The 15679-nt window shown below is 43.5% G+C and overlaps 1 protein-coding gene across 7 annotated transcripts in view; it reads right to left on the reverse strand.

Annotated features, from left to right (window-relative positions):
* The window catches only part of scaf11 (SR-related CTD-associated factor 11), a 17037-nt gene extending 2424 nt beyond the window's left edge, over positions 1–14613 (reverse strand). For 2 of the 7 annotated variants that reach the window (XM_032505721.1, XM_032505719.1), the window contains exons 1-11: positions 14381–14612; positions 9612–9657; positions 8310–8455; positions 7823–7906; positions 6942–7021; positions 6643–6722; positions 6516–6553; positions 6333–6406; positions 4047–4172; positions 3167–3246; positions 606–2927 (exon numbers count right to left, since the gene is read on the reverse strand). In XM_032505721.1, coding sequence (XP_032361612.1) covers positions 606–2927; positions 3167–3246; positions 4047–4172; positions 6333–6406; positions 6516–6553; positions 6643–6722; positions 6942–7021; positions 7823–7906; positions 8310–8455; positions 9612–9630 — 3049 coding nt within the window. In that variant the 5' untranslated portion in view covers positions 9631–9657; positions 14381–14612. Of the gene's footprint in view, positions 1–605; positions 2928–3166; positions 3247–4046; positions 4173–6332; positions 6407–6515; positions 6554–6642; positions 6723–6941; positions 7022–7822; positions 7907–8309; positions 8456–9611; positions 9658–14380 lie in introns of all 7 variants that reach the window. The other 5 variants (XM_032505725.1, XM_032505723.1, XM_032505722.1 and 2 more) reach the window with 5 other exon arrangements.
* Between the last annotated feature and the right edge of the window lie 1066 nt (positions 14614–15679).

Genomic DNA, 15679 nt, shown 5'->3' on the forward strand with positions numbered 1-15679 from the left:
TTTTTGATAAATAATCATCAGTAATGTGGATATAATGATTAACGTAGCCTTTAAAACCAGGAAAAGACAACACTCATGTCATACCACAATTTTACAATATCAAAAATCTAAGAAGCTATCTAGTCTCATATCATGATAGATATATTGCCCAGCTCTAATTTAAAGTACTGTATATTTATTTTGAAAATGTACACATAATACTTCACAGGAGGTGGCTCACACAATAAATTGTAGAATCAAACTATTAGCCTATTCTCAAAAATAGATATTGTGTTTAATGTAATGAACAGTGGTGCCTGTGGGTAATTTCTAGTTTGTTTTGTGTCTGTTCACAGTTGAGGTACTGGTGCCAGATACAGCACTGTAATTTCCTCCCTCTGCTACCCTCAAAGAGAACATTTATACCAAACACCATGACTATTGCTCGTATTTTAGAAAGAAAATGTCACTAAAATACGAGCAGTAGTCATGTGTGGTGCTGAATTAACTAGCTGTTAATCATCTCCATTTTCCCAAGTAAAAAGCGTTTTTGAAGTGATGGTAAAAAACTGTAATAAATAGCCTGGTTTTCACAGCTGTGGTGCAAAACTGACAAGGTTGTTGACCTGATGCTGCTGCTACCGCCCCAGGCTGCTCCTCCTCTTGACGGCTCCAGCCTCCTGGTCCTCCTCTCTCCCGCTTGGAGTAATAATCCTGAACGTCCGCGGGAAGTGTCCTCCTGACAGCCCAGCTGGATGCCGATGACCAGCCTGACCGGTCGTAGTCTCCTGGATCAGACTCTTTCCGCCGGCCACCGCCCCGGTTCTCGTTGAAGCGGCTGTAGGCGTCACTCCCTGAAACGTTGCCTGTACCTGGGAAGGTGTTTCGGGGCTGCCAGCGGCTATCGCCTGTTTCCTCCTGCTGGTTGAAAAAGCTACGGTTGCCGCCGCTGCCCCGCCCTGCGCCCCGACCGCGTTCAAACCCTCCGCGGCCCCCACGGCCCCGTGACTCTCCTCTGTTCCCGCCATTGTTGCGGTCTTCCCAGCGGGAGCCGGCGCCAACCTCGCGAGTCTTTTCGGTAACCCAGTCGGGATTTTCTGACCAGGATTGGCGTTCAGGGGAACTTTCTGTAGGCCCACCATTTTCAAAGCGCCCAGCGCCTCCGTGATGCCTTTGTCCCTCGCCCCCAGACCCACTGACCTGCCCAGACCGCCAGCCGCCCCGTCGCTCCTTCCGCTGGGGAGACTGCTCTCTGGAAGTTGGCCGATCGGGGCTGGGCCCTCGTCTGTAGGATCTTGTTCTGGATCGTGATCTAGACCGTGACCTGGACTTTGAGCGACTCTTGGATCGCCTTCTCCTCCTCTCACGACTACGTTCCCTCTTAGAATGGTCTCTCTCCCCATCCCGATCCCTATCTCTTTCTCGGCTGCGGGCACGGGACGAACGGCTCGAGGGCGGGCTGCCGTCACGTTCTCTGGACCGTGAGCGCCTGGATGCTTCTCTGGACCGAGAGCGTGAGCGCTTGGAAGGTTCTCTAGACCGAGAGCGTGACCGCCTGGATGGTTCTCTGGACCGTGAGCGCCTGGATGGTTCTCGCTTGGACTCCCTCTTGGGTGACCACTTGGAGGTTGGGGAGTGGAAGCGAGAGCGCCGCTGCCTGCCATTCTTCCTCTCTTGGCTCCTTTCTCTCTCCGATTGCTCCTTGTAGCTTTCATCTTTGGTGACTTGACCTGCAGACGCAGGAGGTTCCGCAGCGGCGGGGGCAGCATTCTCTTTCGGGAGTTCCAAAATGGGACTGCTGCCGTGCTCGCTCGTGGGTGAACTGCAGTCCATGGGGACAACTTTGGTGTCATCCTTGGATGGACTGTCCTCCTTTGTTCCTTTCCCAGAGCTGTCCACTATGGGTGGCTCTTCTGATCCAGCAGGTTTTACATCAGCGTCCTCGGAGGCTTTTGGGTCTGGGACAGCCAAGTCGTCCTCCGACTCTCCGGCAGATGGGGAAGCTGGTTGTGGGGAATTCTCACACGATTCAGCCATCGCTTCCTTTGGAGATGTTTCATTATTGGCTTCTTCGGACTCTGCACAAAGCTCCATGTCGTCATCCTGCTCGGGCTGCTCGTCACGTTGTGGAGACACCGCATGGTCCTGCAGAGCGTTCTCAGAGTCTGAGGGCGACGGTGAAGCCCTGTCCTCCGAGTCCTTTCCTCTGGAGGAGACGGGGCTTGCCGGGTCTGCCTCCTTCCTTTTGCTCTGGTCTCCCTCAGAGCATGAGCCGGGACTGTAAGGAGCAGAGTCCGAGGGACAAGACGTGTCATTGTCCCCTTTACCTGGTTTCTGTTGACGTTGGTCGAGTTGTTCCTGAGTCTCGTCACTGTCCTGTCCCACGTTGTTACTCGAGGGTTCGGCGCCTCCTCGCTCGTCAGCAGAGTTGAACCCGTCCTGGTCTTCATTGAGGCTCCCTTCAGCATCAGACGGCTGCTGCTCTAAGGGTTTCAAATCTTGATCCTGATCAGATTTGTCCTCTTCCTCCACCTTCGTCGCCATGTTTTCACATCCATCACCCTCTTCCTCCTCTTCTTCCTCTTCCTCCTCGCTTGCTGCCGGGCTGTTTACAACTTGGGGGGATTTTTTTTTCCTTGTTGTGGGTTTCCGTTTTCCGCTGGCCTTTCGGTTTGTTACCTGTTTGCCCTTCCTCTTGGTCGGCGCCTGGGAAGCCCTGCCCGGCTTGGCGGACCGGCCGGTGGACGAGTCACCGTCCGATGAGCTGGATTGCGGCGGGGACGACGGGTCGGAAGCGGGAGCCTCTTCCTGGCTTTTACTGTTGCGTCCAGATCGCCTGGACGGTAGAGACTTGGCCTCTTTGGTGGGAGCTTTGGAGGTGGAAGCTCGACCGCCTCTCTTCTCTCCACCTTTGGGACACGTGATGGCGCAGACAACGCCCTGAAACACTGGGAGAGAAAACAATATGAGTCCGGGACAATAGCATTCACAGCTCAAATCAGCTATTACACCTCTTAAACTATACATCATCTAGGAATCTATCAAGTCATCTAGATCGCTTCATTTTTTGTTAAGTTGTTTTACTACTGCCATGTCATCGTATATTAAAGTCTAAATAACGTTCATATCCAAATAAGGACATTGTTTACATCGGATTAACAAAAAAATCCGCGAAGAAAAGACTCACCGAAATGACCGGAGCCAAACAGTGACGTGGAAGTAAAGGGAGATGGACTGTGGTTCCAACTAGTAGGATGGAAATTCTGCCTGTAAATCCAACAACACAAAAACAAGATACCAACTGTAAAAACACAGTAAGGACATTGTCATATCTTCTCTCCCTGACTGAATTAGTAATACCACGTATGCTTGCTTTTGTTTTTAATTTGCATTACTATATGCAAGGGTCCGCGTGACGCCTCCTCAAAGTGAATAGTATGAACAGAACTACTATTCATCTGTTGTGTCCGCAGCTGTCTGTGTCCGTTTGGGAGTAGAATTGAGCCTTTAAGGTTCGCGCAGTTTTCAATCCCAAACCGCCCAGACTACCTGCCGGTAGGGCAGCATAATATGAGAAATGTATGCGGTAACGTTGTTATATATCACTATAACAATATTACTTGCAATTTAAATAAATAAAAAAATGAAAACATACTGCTCTGCCCTTCTGCTGCTTTCAGAATACAGCTTAAAAGAATCGAAAATCCCTTCCAACATTTTATTGAACTGAACACAAAAAGCCATATTAAAAATAAGAATGATAGTTGCATTTTAATGTGTACTTTTCTACTGATACTCTTTCAACTTACTCAACACAGCCCTGTATACAAGTTATTATAAGCCTTGTTGTACGTTGGCCCTCTTTTGGACATAATGTGCAGCGTCGCCATGACGCACACACAACAGCGGCTGGACAAAAGCAATCCTCGGTTGTTCACATAGGACCAATTTTAATTAAACCAATTGATTACCACCCAATTAAACTAACGTTGGCCCATACCAATATAGTCTGCATCCCTACTCTGTGCCCTTTTATCAATGCAGGTGGTGAGTTGGGATTTCCCTACCTTGAGGTGCCGGTAGCAGGGATGGGAGCAGCGGGAGAAAGCCACGGACAGTCTTGCGCCTGGGGTTTGCACAGTTTGAACCCGGTGTCATATTGCATGTCCTCTGCCACCCACACAGGCTCTGCACTGCAGGATCCATCGAAAGAATTTTAGAGTCATTTAGGAAGTACTTCCAAGTGTTAAGGCTGAACCACTGACACTTTTAGCTGTAAAATAGTATTGTGCACAAATGTTACATCACTCTGAAACAAGTCAGATTTAGGCTGAATCCCATTCCTTCCCCGTACCCTACCCCTTGGCCCTCCCTACCTTTTGCGGTGTCACGCGGCACCTAGTGCCGGTCCAATACGTATTACGAGCTAGGGGTAGGCATGGATCAAGGCTGTATACCCCTACGGATCTAGTGTGGACGCGACCTCACAGAAAACACACAGGCGTGTGTGGCTGCTGCATCAACCAGAGGACACATGAATGTAAGTACTTTCAGGTTTAAATAATTGATTAAAAAGTTACGACAGTCTTGTTTGTGGTCTATGCAGTCCTGTACATGTGTACCCATGTTCCTAACTGAAACTTTTAAAAATCGCTAGCTTGCAATGCTAACGCTAATCGCTAACGCTAATCGCTAACGCTAACGTTGAACAGCCCACCTATTTCTGCCTGAATGGACTGTATAGATCGCATAGATTGTAGCTAGATATATATTAACGGTCTATGATACATCGCTACGTGCTAACTATACCGCCCTGTCTCACACAGAGGACACAGGAGGACACAGCAGCTGATCCAGGTTGGGGCTGCAAACGAGCAGACTTTCCTAATCATATGTTCATGTTGTACCCATTCATTATTGCATTGGTAGTCTACTATTATGTATAATATTTAATAATTCTGTTCATTGTTCATGCACTGTGAATTGTTGTTGGTTTTGATATGGGACACTGATGATATGTGAGGGGGGGTTACTGGCCAAAGGCTCCAGACTGGTCTGGAATATCAGAGCAGCTGTAGCTACCACAGTGTGTGTGTGGTAGTTTGTTTGGGTCTGTGTGTATTTTTTTAGTTTACACATATGAGTGCCTTTATTGTGTGTCGACATGTTAGTTATGGTTCTAATAGTTGACAAGGTTCTGTAACATTATTTTATGTAACGTTTTTGCCTGTTATGTTCAATTTATCACCAATAAAGACAGATTTTTGTCAACAAAATGTTTTGTGAACATCAATGACATTCAAAACGGTGATAACTGAAACAGATATACACACACCATGTATACAGGGTGTATATGTATGTATATGTACACATGATGCATTGTGATACACATTTGTATTGCAAACAGACCTAAGTACTCACAGATAAGTACTCTGCACTACCAAAGTGAACCTAAAATAACATAAAAATATAACACTGTGTCCAAACCCACACAATCAACAGACCTAGACGGCATCTTGGAGGTTGTGATCAATACGTATGTGATGTCACAAGTGTGTCCCAATTCATAGGGTATGTTTTACCCCTTACCCCTACCCCTTGGTTTCAAGGGCCAAGGGGTAGGGGTAAGGGCCAAGGGGTAGGGGTAGGGGTAAGGGGAAGGAATGGGATTCAGCCTTACTCTAGTTAACTTCACCCTCCTGTTGTCCTCAGGTCAAATTTGACCCATTTAAAAAATGTCTATATCTAAAATATGGGTTTCTTTTTAACCAAATTACCAGAAAAAATGGATTTCATACAACACTCTTTGCAAATATAATTGATTACTTTAATTCCTGACTAAACTCATCTGTACGTTCCTCTGATCTTAACTATTAGTCAAAATAATTCAGAATTTCTGCTTTTTTAACTCAAATATTAGCTATAATTATATATAAATGAGGGTTATTGACCATGAATTCCAAAAAGAAGTGTAAAACTAGTAAGGTGGTGTTAGTGAAAACTTAAAATAATAAGTCAGAAAAAGGGACGAAAATGTCAATTTTGTCCGTTTTTGACCCGGGAGGACAACACAAGGGTTAAATTTTCAACCTTTGACACTGATGGCAAATACACATAAAATCTGATCCTAATCTCACCCACAACCCTCCCTGTAAACTTGGCTACTGTTAATTTCTTTGGTAAGGTAAAATATTGAAAACCAGAAAGCCTAGCAACTAGTAAGTCAGGTAATCACCCCATCAAGGCACCCGATTTCAGATTCTTTTTTACGGTGTTAACCACCGGACACACAAGCAGTGTTTGTTATCACTCATTGTAACATAACTGCTAACAGAGAGGGACGCGTAACTTACATGTCCTGAGTCGACGAAGTCGTTAATGAGACACAGGGAGACGGTGACCATGTACAGCACTCCGTTCCTCTCACCTTGAAAGAATGCATCAAAACAGTTATGAGATTAAACACTGAAGAATATTACATTCACACTGAAACAAGAATATAGGGCCATGAAAAAGGGAACTAATGGAAAAAACACCTTTTTTCGACTCAGTGAGGAGGGGTCGTCATCGTTACCTGGAGAAGACATTGACAGACTGTTAAACCAATTGGACAAAAGAGATTTGGTCGTGCATATTTTTGGAGGAAGAAGGGTGTCAACCTACATTTCCTCACAAGTCCTTTTGTTTTTGCGTCTGCCATCCTCTCCACCTTTTGCCGCCTCAGTCTTCTTGCAGGATTACTTCTGAAAATTACAACACCATCTAAATTGTTCTCAGGTTGATTTAATAGTCAAAATATTCAACATAGTAGCACAGAATTTCATACTACAACATCACTTCTCCCTTATTAACAATTGAGTAGATCTCACGTATTTTCTCTCATCTCTGAGAAGACCTTAAGACTGGCTTAAATTCTAATCCTTATGATCCTACGGAGAGAAAAAAAAGTGGCCGACACTCACTTTAGACAGACTTTTTGTTCGGGGGTTCTACAGCAGCAACTCTCGGCATCAGGTTGAGTCGCTCGTTTCCTCACAGGAACCTGTAAACGACAATGACAGAAGCACCTATTCATTTAATTCCATCAAAATCACATAATTTGCCCCTAAACAGACATTTGCAGATACGTATCTAATCTGGTCAAAGTGCAAACTAGTCCGCCGGCGAATTTTGTTCAAAATCTAATGTTTAGATTGGCTTCAGCACTTTTGGTATGCCAGTGCGGGAAAGTCGCTACATACACAACTCCGGTATACTGCAAAATAGGACAGCTTTTCCTGGCGGCGATAGAATTAATCAGCATTCTGTGTTTTGCTTGTAGCAAGGGCTAGAATGTACATTCAAATATTTGTAGAAGTACTCAAACTCTAACTTAAAAACAAAGCTTCTTTGAGCGAGTGTCGGATTATGAAAAGAACAGCAGCAAATGGCATCTTCTGAACAGCAAACGCAGCCATGCTATTGTCAGCAATGACGAAGAAAAACACAGGTAGATGTTGAGCTGGGCAATATAGAAAGAAAAATAAAACATCACGATATTCTTGACCAAATACTTCAATGGTGATATTGCAACAATGTTGTATGGTTCACTATTGGTGCTTTACAAAATGTTATTACACAATGAGATTTTTGATAAATAAAAGGTAAATAATAGAACAGCAAAAACAGTCTGGTGACTTCAGAAAATGACATCACTTTACTGTAATGCAGCCTGTAAAACCAGTTAACGACAACATTTACCATATTACGATGTATGCAAAATCTAAGATGATATCTAGTCTCATATCGCGTTATCAATACAACATCGATATATTGCCCAGCCCTAGGTAGATGGCAGACTGACCTGCACACGGCTGAGATTCCCGTCCCATCTGTAAACATTAGTGAAAGGTCTTCTGTCCACCGGGCAGGAGGGGGCCATCTGCAACTTTAAAGTGAAAGAAAAAAATAGAAAACAATTAACGCTGGTCAAAATACTTTACAGACTTTTCCACTCAAACACAAATTATATTCTGGTAAAAACACTAAATTCTGTTTTTGGCATATAAACGTTAAGATTTAATTATCTTTTTCAGCGCAAGGTCAATATAAGTAAAGACTATTTACATACTATTTCAATTTTCAGTGTGTAGACATTTAGTATTTATAAAAAAAAATTGTATAAGCCACCTACAAGATAGACCTTTTTTTTTTACACGCATTTGGATTATGCTCTGAAGTCCAAATTGGCCCAACACCAATGCACTGCTGCTATCACCATTTCATTTCATACTATGTTTATCACAAATTTCATGTCATTCCAAATGCAATGTAGTGGGAATGAGCGTCACCTCTGCCCATGTGAGGAGACATCTGAGGCAGAAGACGTGGCAGCAGCTGTCGGGCATGGCGAGTTCGCCTCCAGCCAGGACGCCCAGGCAGATAGGACATCTCTCCGCCTCCTCAGCATCCATCCCATCAGGCGGGCCCTGGCCGCCTAAAAAAATGCAGAAATACTATATAAACATTTCTGGCTATAGGTCTGCGCGATATTTTGTATTCATCATCTACATCGCAAGGTGCGCAAAGCGCGGCGGTCACATCGCAGGCCTACAACTTTCACCGGTCATCTTTTACATGATTACAGGATGATCGTTTACATTTAACCCCTTTAAGACAGGTGGGAAACATCGGTGTGTGTGTGTGTGTGTGTGTGTGTGTGTGTGTGTGTGTGTGTGTGTGTGTGTGCGTGTGCCATGTAACATTAGTCCGACGGGATTTGTTATGGTAAGTGAGGCTTTCCCGTGTGTAGAAAAGTAGCGTAAGCAGTGACACACATGTGTCGTTGTCAGTGTTTTATGTTCGCTTCAAAGACCCAATAAATCAGCTGATTAATGCAACTTTATCATGACGTCCCCCGGCCATTTTTCACCGCAGAGTTGCCATAAAGCTGCTAGCAGCCAGGCTTAAGCTAATATTGTTTATGTTGGGTTTGGAGCCACAAAGCCGGAAACACAATACTAATGTACAACAGAAGACTGCGTCTGACGTGACGTGTTTTAGACTGATTCAAGTGCTCTCGGAAACACAGAGTGTGTTGCTAGTGCGTTGCTAGTGCTAGTGGTTGGCTATGCACGCACAGCCAACCACAATCAATGGTGATCAATTCATCAAACAACCAAAGAAGTCCCCGCTAGATGACCACAACCTGACATTTAGAGGAAGCAACATGCATGCATTATTATTATTTTTGACTTCAACCTGGATTGATCGTATTATATGAATACAATGGTATACACCTCACTCTCACACACACTCAGGGGCGGCTGTGGCTCAGTGGTAGAGCGGTTGCCTGCCAATCGGAAGGTTGGTGGTTCGATCCCCGCCCCTGCAGTCATTGTCGAAGTGTCCTTGGGCAAGACACTGAACCCCGAGTTGCCCCCGGTGCTGCGCATCGGAGTGTGAATGTGTGTGAGTGTTTATCTGATGAGCAGGTGTACGGCAGTTGTTAAGACTGGAAAAGCGCTATATAAATACAGCACATTTACATTTACACTCTCACACACACTCTCACACACACAGTATATATAGTATGTGTGTGTATATGTATGAACATTTGACCTAAAACATCATTGTGCTGTGTGAAGTCTCACCACTTCCAGCTCCAGTCATGTCACCCCTGGGCTGTCCTGATCACCACTACAACACAAAGTAGGAGAGAAAATGAAAGATGGAGGTGTAGTTGATGTAAAGGAGAAGTACAGCGGATTATGTACACCGTGTTATGAACGCAGTTTAGCCATCAGGGAAATTAAAACTACGATCTCCTAATAACAGCAGCAAGATGTGAAAGAAAATAATGTAGCCTATGTAACTAATTTGTTTGAGTGATTTTGAAACCTGTTACATTGATGTGTTTACATTTCCAAGAGGACTGGTGGTGGGCAATGTTAATATCATCTCCACTACTTACTATGGAGTTATAGAACAGAACATGTATTGGGATATTCCATTTTAGATGAGGCTGCAACGCATGTACTTCTATAACTGAGTCACAAAATCAAATTTATATATACGCACACAATGCTAAGAAAACTAAAGTCAAGAAAAAAAAATTTGTTCCAAGACTTAGCAAAAGGTGCCGCCAATGCAACCCAGACCTGGATGAATCAGTAGATGGATGGTGTTGATACATTTTCCAGCTCCAGCAAGTAGTTTCTACAAATCCACCTTTTAATGCCCCGATTCCCACACAGCAGAAATGACTTACAGCCTGATAGACGCCAGCCAAAATCATTTAAGCTACGTTTTTACTAATAAAGAGTGGATTATGAAGCTGTCAAAAGGTGTGTTCAGAAAGAAAGTGGAGCTCATTTTGCTATAAACAGTGTGTTTATTATTTAAAATGGGTACAATCTTATTCCATTATAGAGCCGTGTGCAGCACATTGATTCACTTAGCCTCTTGTCTCTTTCTCTGTGTGTTTACATTGGGACCCATCAGTGAATAGCCCGCAGCTGCCACCTCTCTGTGCACATACCGACTGCTTGACCACTGTAAGCCTCTGGTTTTACCTTACATCTGCAACAACGCAAGCAAGTCTGTTTCTCACTGCCGTTGTTTTTCACAGACATTAGCAACGATAGGTGACATTAATAGATTCATATAGCTACGGGGCAAGCACACTTTTTTGTTGTTGTTGTTGTTGCTCTAGTTGAAAATGTTTAACTCGAATGTAAAGATATCTTTTCATTGACTTTGTAAGCCTCTAACATTCACTTAGTGTTCTGACTGAACACACAAGGTAAACTCATCTGGATACTGTTGCACTTGGCATTTAGAAACCATTTTGAGCCAGTTAGCCCAATCTACAAATGACTGATGTTCCTGACACTGCCACTTTCTGTTTATGGATGTTATTAACACAAATAACTGAATTGTTTGGGGGTGTATAACAGGAGGTAGGAGGATAAAAGGAAAGAGATGTTAAAAGCAGAATCCTGATAACATGCATCCTGTGCCTATGCAAAGTTTTTTCCTGGAAGTCCCTGATGCCAGTGGAGATTGTTTAGCGCAAAGACAACCTTTGAAAAAGGTGCTGACACACCAAGCAGCCAGCTTGGTGTCAGCCAGTCCAAGCCAGCAAAAAGAGTGGCCTCTCTTTTACTGTATCTTGGCCCCCCCCCAAAAAAAGAAATTGCACTTGAACACACCGCAGCAACTACAGTCAACGGCCAGCTAGCACCTCCTTACTGTGCCTACGTGGGGGAATAACTCTCCATGCCAGGAGGCAGTGGTACTCTATTCACTTTTCAGAATTGGAAACGTATATATACTCTGTTGTTCCTGTCTCCCTTTAACGCTAGTCTTAGGCATCTCACAGTACGGACATGGCAATTTATTGCCCTGGTCACATCTGCAGTCCAATCCCTTAGGGCTCCTGCACATTGCCTGCTTGGAGTGAGCATGGCGTTTCTGTTGCGGCTGTATGGCGTTTTCTATGTCTTTGCACACCAGAAACGTGTCTGAAGTTAAAAAGTCACGTGATTTGGATCACCCTTGTTCGACATATGAGGAGAGTTGTGGAACTGTACTGCACTCAAGAAGTAGTATACTTCTATACATGTACCTAGCTCTGGGGAGTCACTCCCCTGGGTCCTTATGTTCTTTTTTCCCCCAGCATGTTCCCTTGGATCAGAGAGGCTCCAAAATCATGGTAGCAGCTGTCGCCATGGTCCCGCTACACGTTCTGCGATGCCAGGTTCATCTGCTACACTCTGCGGTGCCCAGCTACGTCCTGCTTTGCCTTGTAATGCCGCACAGTGCCCTGCTATGCCATGAACTACTACAAACTACTATTTTTTTTCCTATTTTTGTTATTTCCACTCTTCACTCTAACCCCAACCGGCCCGTCAGACACCGCCTACCAAGAGCCTGGGTCTGTCCGAGGTTTCTGCCTAAAAGGAAGTTTTTCCTCGCCACTGTCGCACTGTTGCTTGCTCTGGAGGAAACTACTAGAACTGTTGGGTCCTTGTAAATTCTGGAATGTGGTCTAGACCTACTCTATCTATAAAGTGTCTCGAGATAACTCTTGTTAAGAATTGATACTATAAATAAAATTGAATTGAAATGTTAAAACATAAATAGATAGACTGATTTGATAACAGCAAAGACAACGTTGGCAGTATTTACGGCAAAACGGGACTACAGAATACCTGTTGTAATGATTACATGTAATTGTGTAACTAAGGTGTCCATCTGCGGCCTACAAGTTAAGCCCACTGCTTCTAGGCCCGCCGCTTTAAAGATGTGATTAGCTAGTACTCTTTGCCTTGACACATCCTTATGATTGGATGCTACGCTGACTTATGAGTGCATCATTTTAGCCATGATAGTTAACTATCTTAGCTTGCTAATTCCCCCTTTTTTTATGCTACGCTAGTTAAGAAAATGAGCCGAGCAAAGTTGTCACTCAACAGGCGATAGAAATGTGTTTTCCTACGCTGTGACAAAAGTATGAAGCATTTGAACTGTTTAATTTTACTCAATTAGCAGCTAGCTAGTTAGCTTGCCTGATAATCCCATCTTGCGGCGCTGGGTCTAAAGTTAGGTCCCCTGCTCTTTGTGCCTTTTTGTATGTTCTTGTGTTTAAGTGTGTTTTTCATGGGGGTTTTGTAACACTGTTTGGGTGTCAACAAATTGTGGCAACACCGACAGGAGTTCTCCCCGTTTGTTCCACGTCCGACTCTATATGGTGGAGATGTTTCTGTTCACACGTTTGCGCACAGACTTGTACCAGTCTTGCCTGGTCCAGCTTTGCTGATCTCATTTTGACATCTTGTGTGGTTTGGACAACTTAAGTTACGCCCCTCTCTTCCAAAACGCAGATATCCCTTTCTTTAAATACTGACCCTTTGTCACAGCCCTCTGCGTCTTGATACCGACGCACAAGGCCCTTACATGCACACATGGTAGGGCCAGCTTTTGAAAAGAAAAAAAAGAAGCGAAGCTTAGATAACAACACAGAGAGGGAGTGTGACTTTATTGTCTGTTCAGGACGCCATTTCTCCAATATATCTTTACATAGCAAATCATTGGGTACTATATTAATGCCAAGTACAGCCCCTTAAAAGATTTGTTGTTGTTGTAAGAATTGTGACCAAAATGTATAATAAAAAAAATAAACTACTTAATGGCAAACTATGTAGGCCTAATGGTGACAGTTCCTAAAGTGAAACATGTTGCAACTTGAGTCTATGAATTAATATATTAATCAATTACACAGAAAATCCCTGACAGATAAGTTGGATCAATGTCAAAATAAATGGATATAATGTAAATCATTGTTGGTTGCAGTCCTCATTTTTACATTTGACAATCTTAAAACTCTAGGAGTGATTGTTTTCCCCATTTGATAGGCTGACTCACTCACTCCTTGGCAAAAGTGAAAAACAATGGCCTAAAACCCATACAGACAGCTAGCAAGCTAGCTAGCTACTGACCAGATTTGTGATCAGGTGTCTGTAATCAAGTCTGAGTACAACTTCCAGGCTTGTTTTTTTTAGGCTTTAACGTCCCGAATCCAAACATAACTGTTATGTAACTTATAATGACGGTGAACATACCTAGATCCAGCACACCAGAATAATTCTCTAAGCTGGCTGGAAGAAAAGCCTGAGATCTAAAGATGAGAATGATATCTAATCCGGAACCAGTCATGGGTTTTACCAATTTCATTAGGACGATCTTAAAATGTGTCTAGAGTGAAACCTGTACAACGGGCCTAAACCAGAGCCTCGGTGATGTAGGGAAAACCACGAGGTTTCATATATAAAACACTTAAAATAAAATCAACACAGGCCATTAGTCCCTAGCCTTGTGCCAAAACTGTCAATTTAACTCCCAGCTAACACTAACGTTACCGGATAACTTGTAAGACTGAAAGCCTCAACCGAGAGTTAGCCTAACGTCAGATTACGGTAAATCCCTATTTTAAGTGGTTGGTTTAACTAAATATGAGTTGAGTTGACGAGCAAATACTTGAATCTTGCTGCTGTTCTATGCAAGCACGGCCTGGCTCCTAGAGAAACAAAATTAGCAACAAGATCAACCAGTGCCAGCACGACGACGACGATGACAACATGATTGTTGTTGGTTAGCCAGACAGCTAATGCTAGCTAAAAACACAACTAGCAAAGGGCTAGCTGGCTGTTGTTAGCACTTCAGCAAACATGGCTAAATAGTGACTGATATAAGCCACGGTGATTGAAATGAAGGTCATAAGTTAGCTAGCTAGCTAGCAGCGAGCGAATGTAGCTAGCTGAAAGCTATCTAGCTGCTCTAAACAACAGCACCTGCTTACGTCGCTTTCAGCTTGCTAGCAGTTAGCTCCAGTTAGCCAGCGGTAACTGTCGTTACTCACCTTTAAGTGCTGCTGCAGCTGGTTTGCACCTAGTAAACTGGTTTTAGTGTCCAAACTGCTGCTATAAAATGCTGACAAATCGCACTATCCGCTAACTGTTATGGGCTAAAAAACGAAGCGTAGCTTTCAGAAAGTCTCAGCCACATGTCTCGCAGTCTGGCTAAGAGTTGGTGCAGCTGTCTCCCCCTACCGGAACCGCCGAGCATCACAAATCAGAGTGGATTTATTCCTCTGGTGGTATTACAGTGCAAAGAAATAACGTTACAGTAACAAGTGGGAGATGCCAAAACTGTATTCAACTTCATTCAACTTCCAACTTCCAACTTCCATGTGGATATGACTTGACTTGCACATTTATTTGCCAAATAAGTTAAATCAATAGAAAATATATGAATCATGTAACTATACTTAGTAAAAACAAATAAAGTCAACTGGTGACATACTTTTTGATAACCCCAGATAGAATTTAGCACACCTGACAAATCAAGTCTTAAATGTTTAATATTTCTAAGGGTTTAAGTAAACATAGTACTTGGTATTGGTAAGTGCAGTAAGGACTGGCTAGTTCAGAAACCCGGTCCCCTAGGACATCGTCTATATCTGGTAAGATCCACATCTAGGCATGTCCAGTCAAAAAAAAGAATATATTAGCACATCTATTGGCACAAAGAAGTGGCCAAATCAGCCTAACATTACATTTCAATAAGAAAACAGTAGCATTTACAAGGTTTTTGTTATAAGAAAACATCTGTATTAAAAAAAAAAAGAGATAGGCCTTTTAATGGTAGACATTTTGACTTGTCACAGTAGTAGGAAAAGGCTGAATTCCAGTTAGCTCCTCTGATTTCATTGTCCTGGTTTTGTCCATGCTGGCTCACGGTCACGCTCTAGGACACTTAAAAAGAAAAGAGCCATCATTGGTGCCATAAGTAACACCTGTGCTTTTCCTACTTTTACGTCAAAAGTCAAAATTTATTTAAGTCAAAATGTCTGCTGTGTAAAATGCCTATTATGAGTTGTTTTAATGACATACACACCTATAGGATTACTAGGAACACCATATTAATACTGTGTTTGACCCCCTTTCGCCTTCAGAACTGCCTTAATTCTACATGGCATTGATTTAACAAGGTGCTGAAAGCATTCTTTAGAAATGTTGGTCCATATTGATAGGATAGCATCTTGCAGTTGATGGAGATTTGTGGGATGCACATCCCGGGCACGAAGCTCCTGTTCCACCACATCCCAAAGATGCTCTAATGGGTTGAGATCTGGTGACTCTGGGGGCCATTTTAGTAC

Source organism: Etheostoma spectabile, chromosome 23, assembly GCF_008692095.1.
Source record: "Etheostoma spectabile isolate EspeVRDwgs_2016 chromosome 23, UIUC_Espe_1.0, whole genome shotgun sequence".
Taxonomy (NCBI): Eukaryota; Metazoa; Chordata; class Actinopteri; order Perciformes; family Percidae; genus Etheostoma; species Etheostoma spectabile.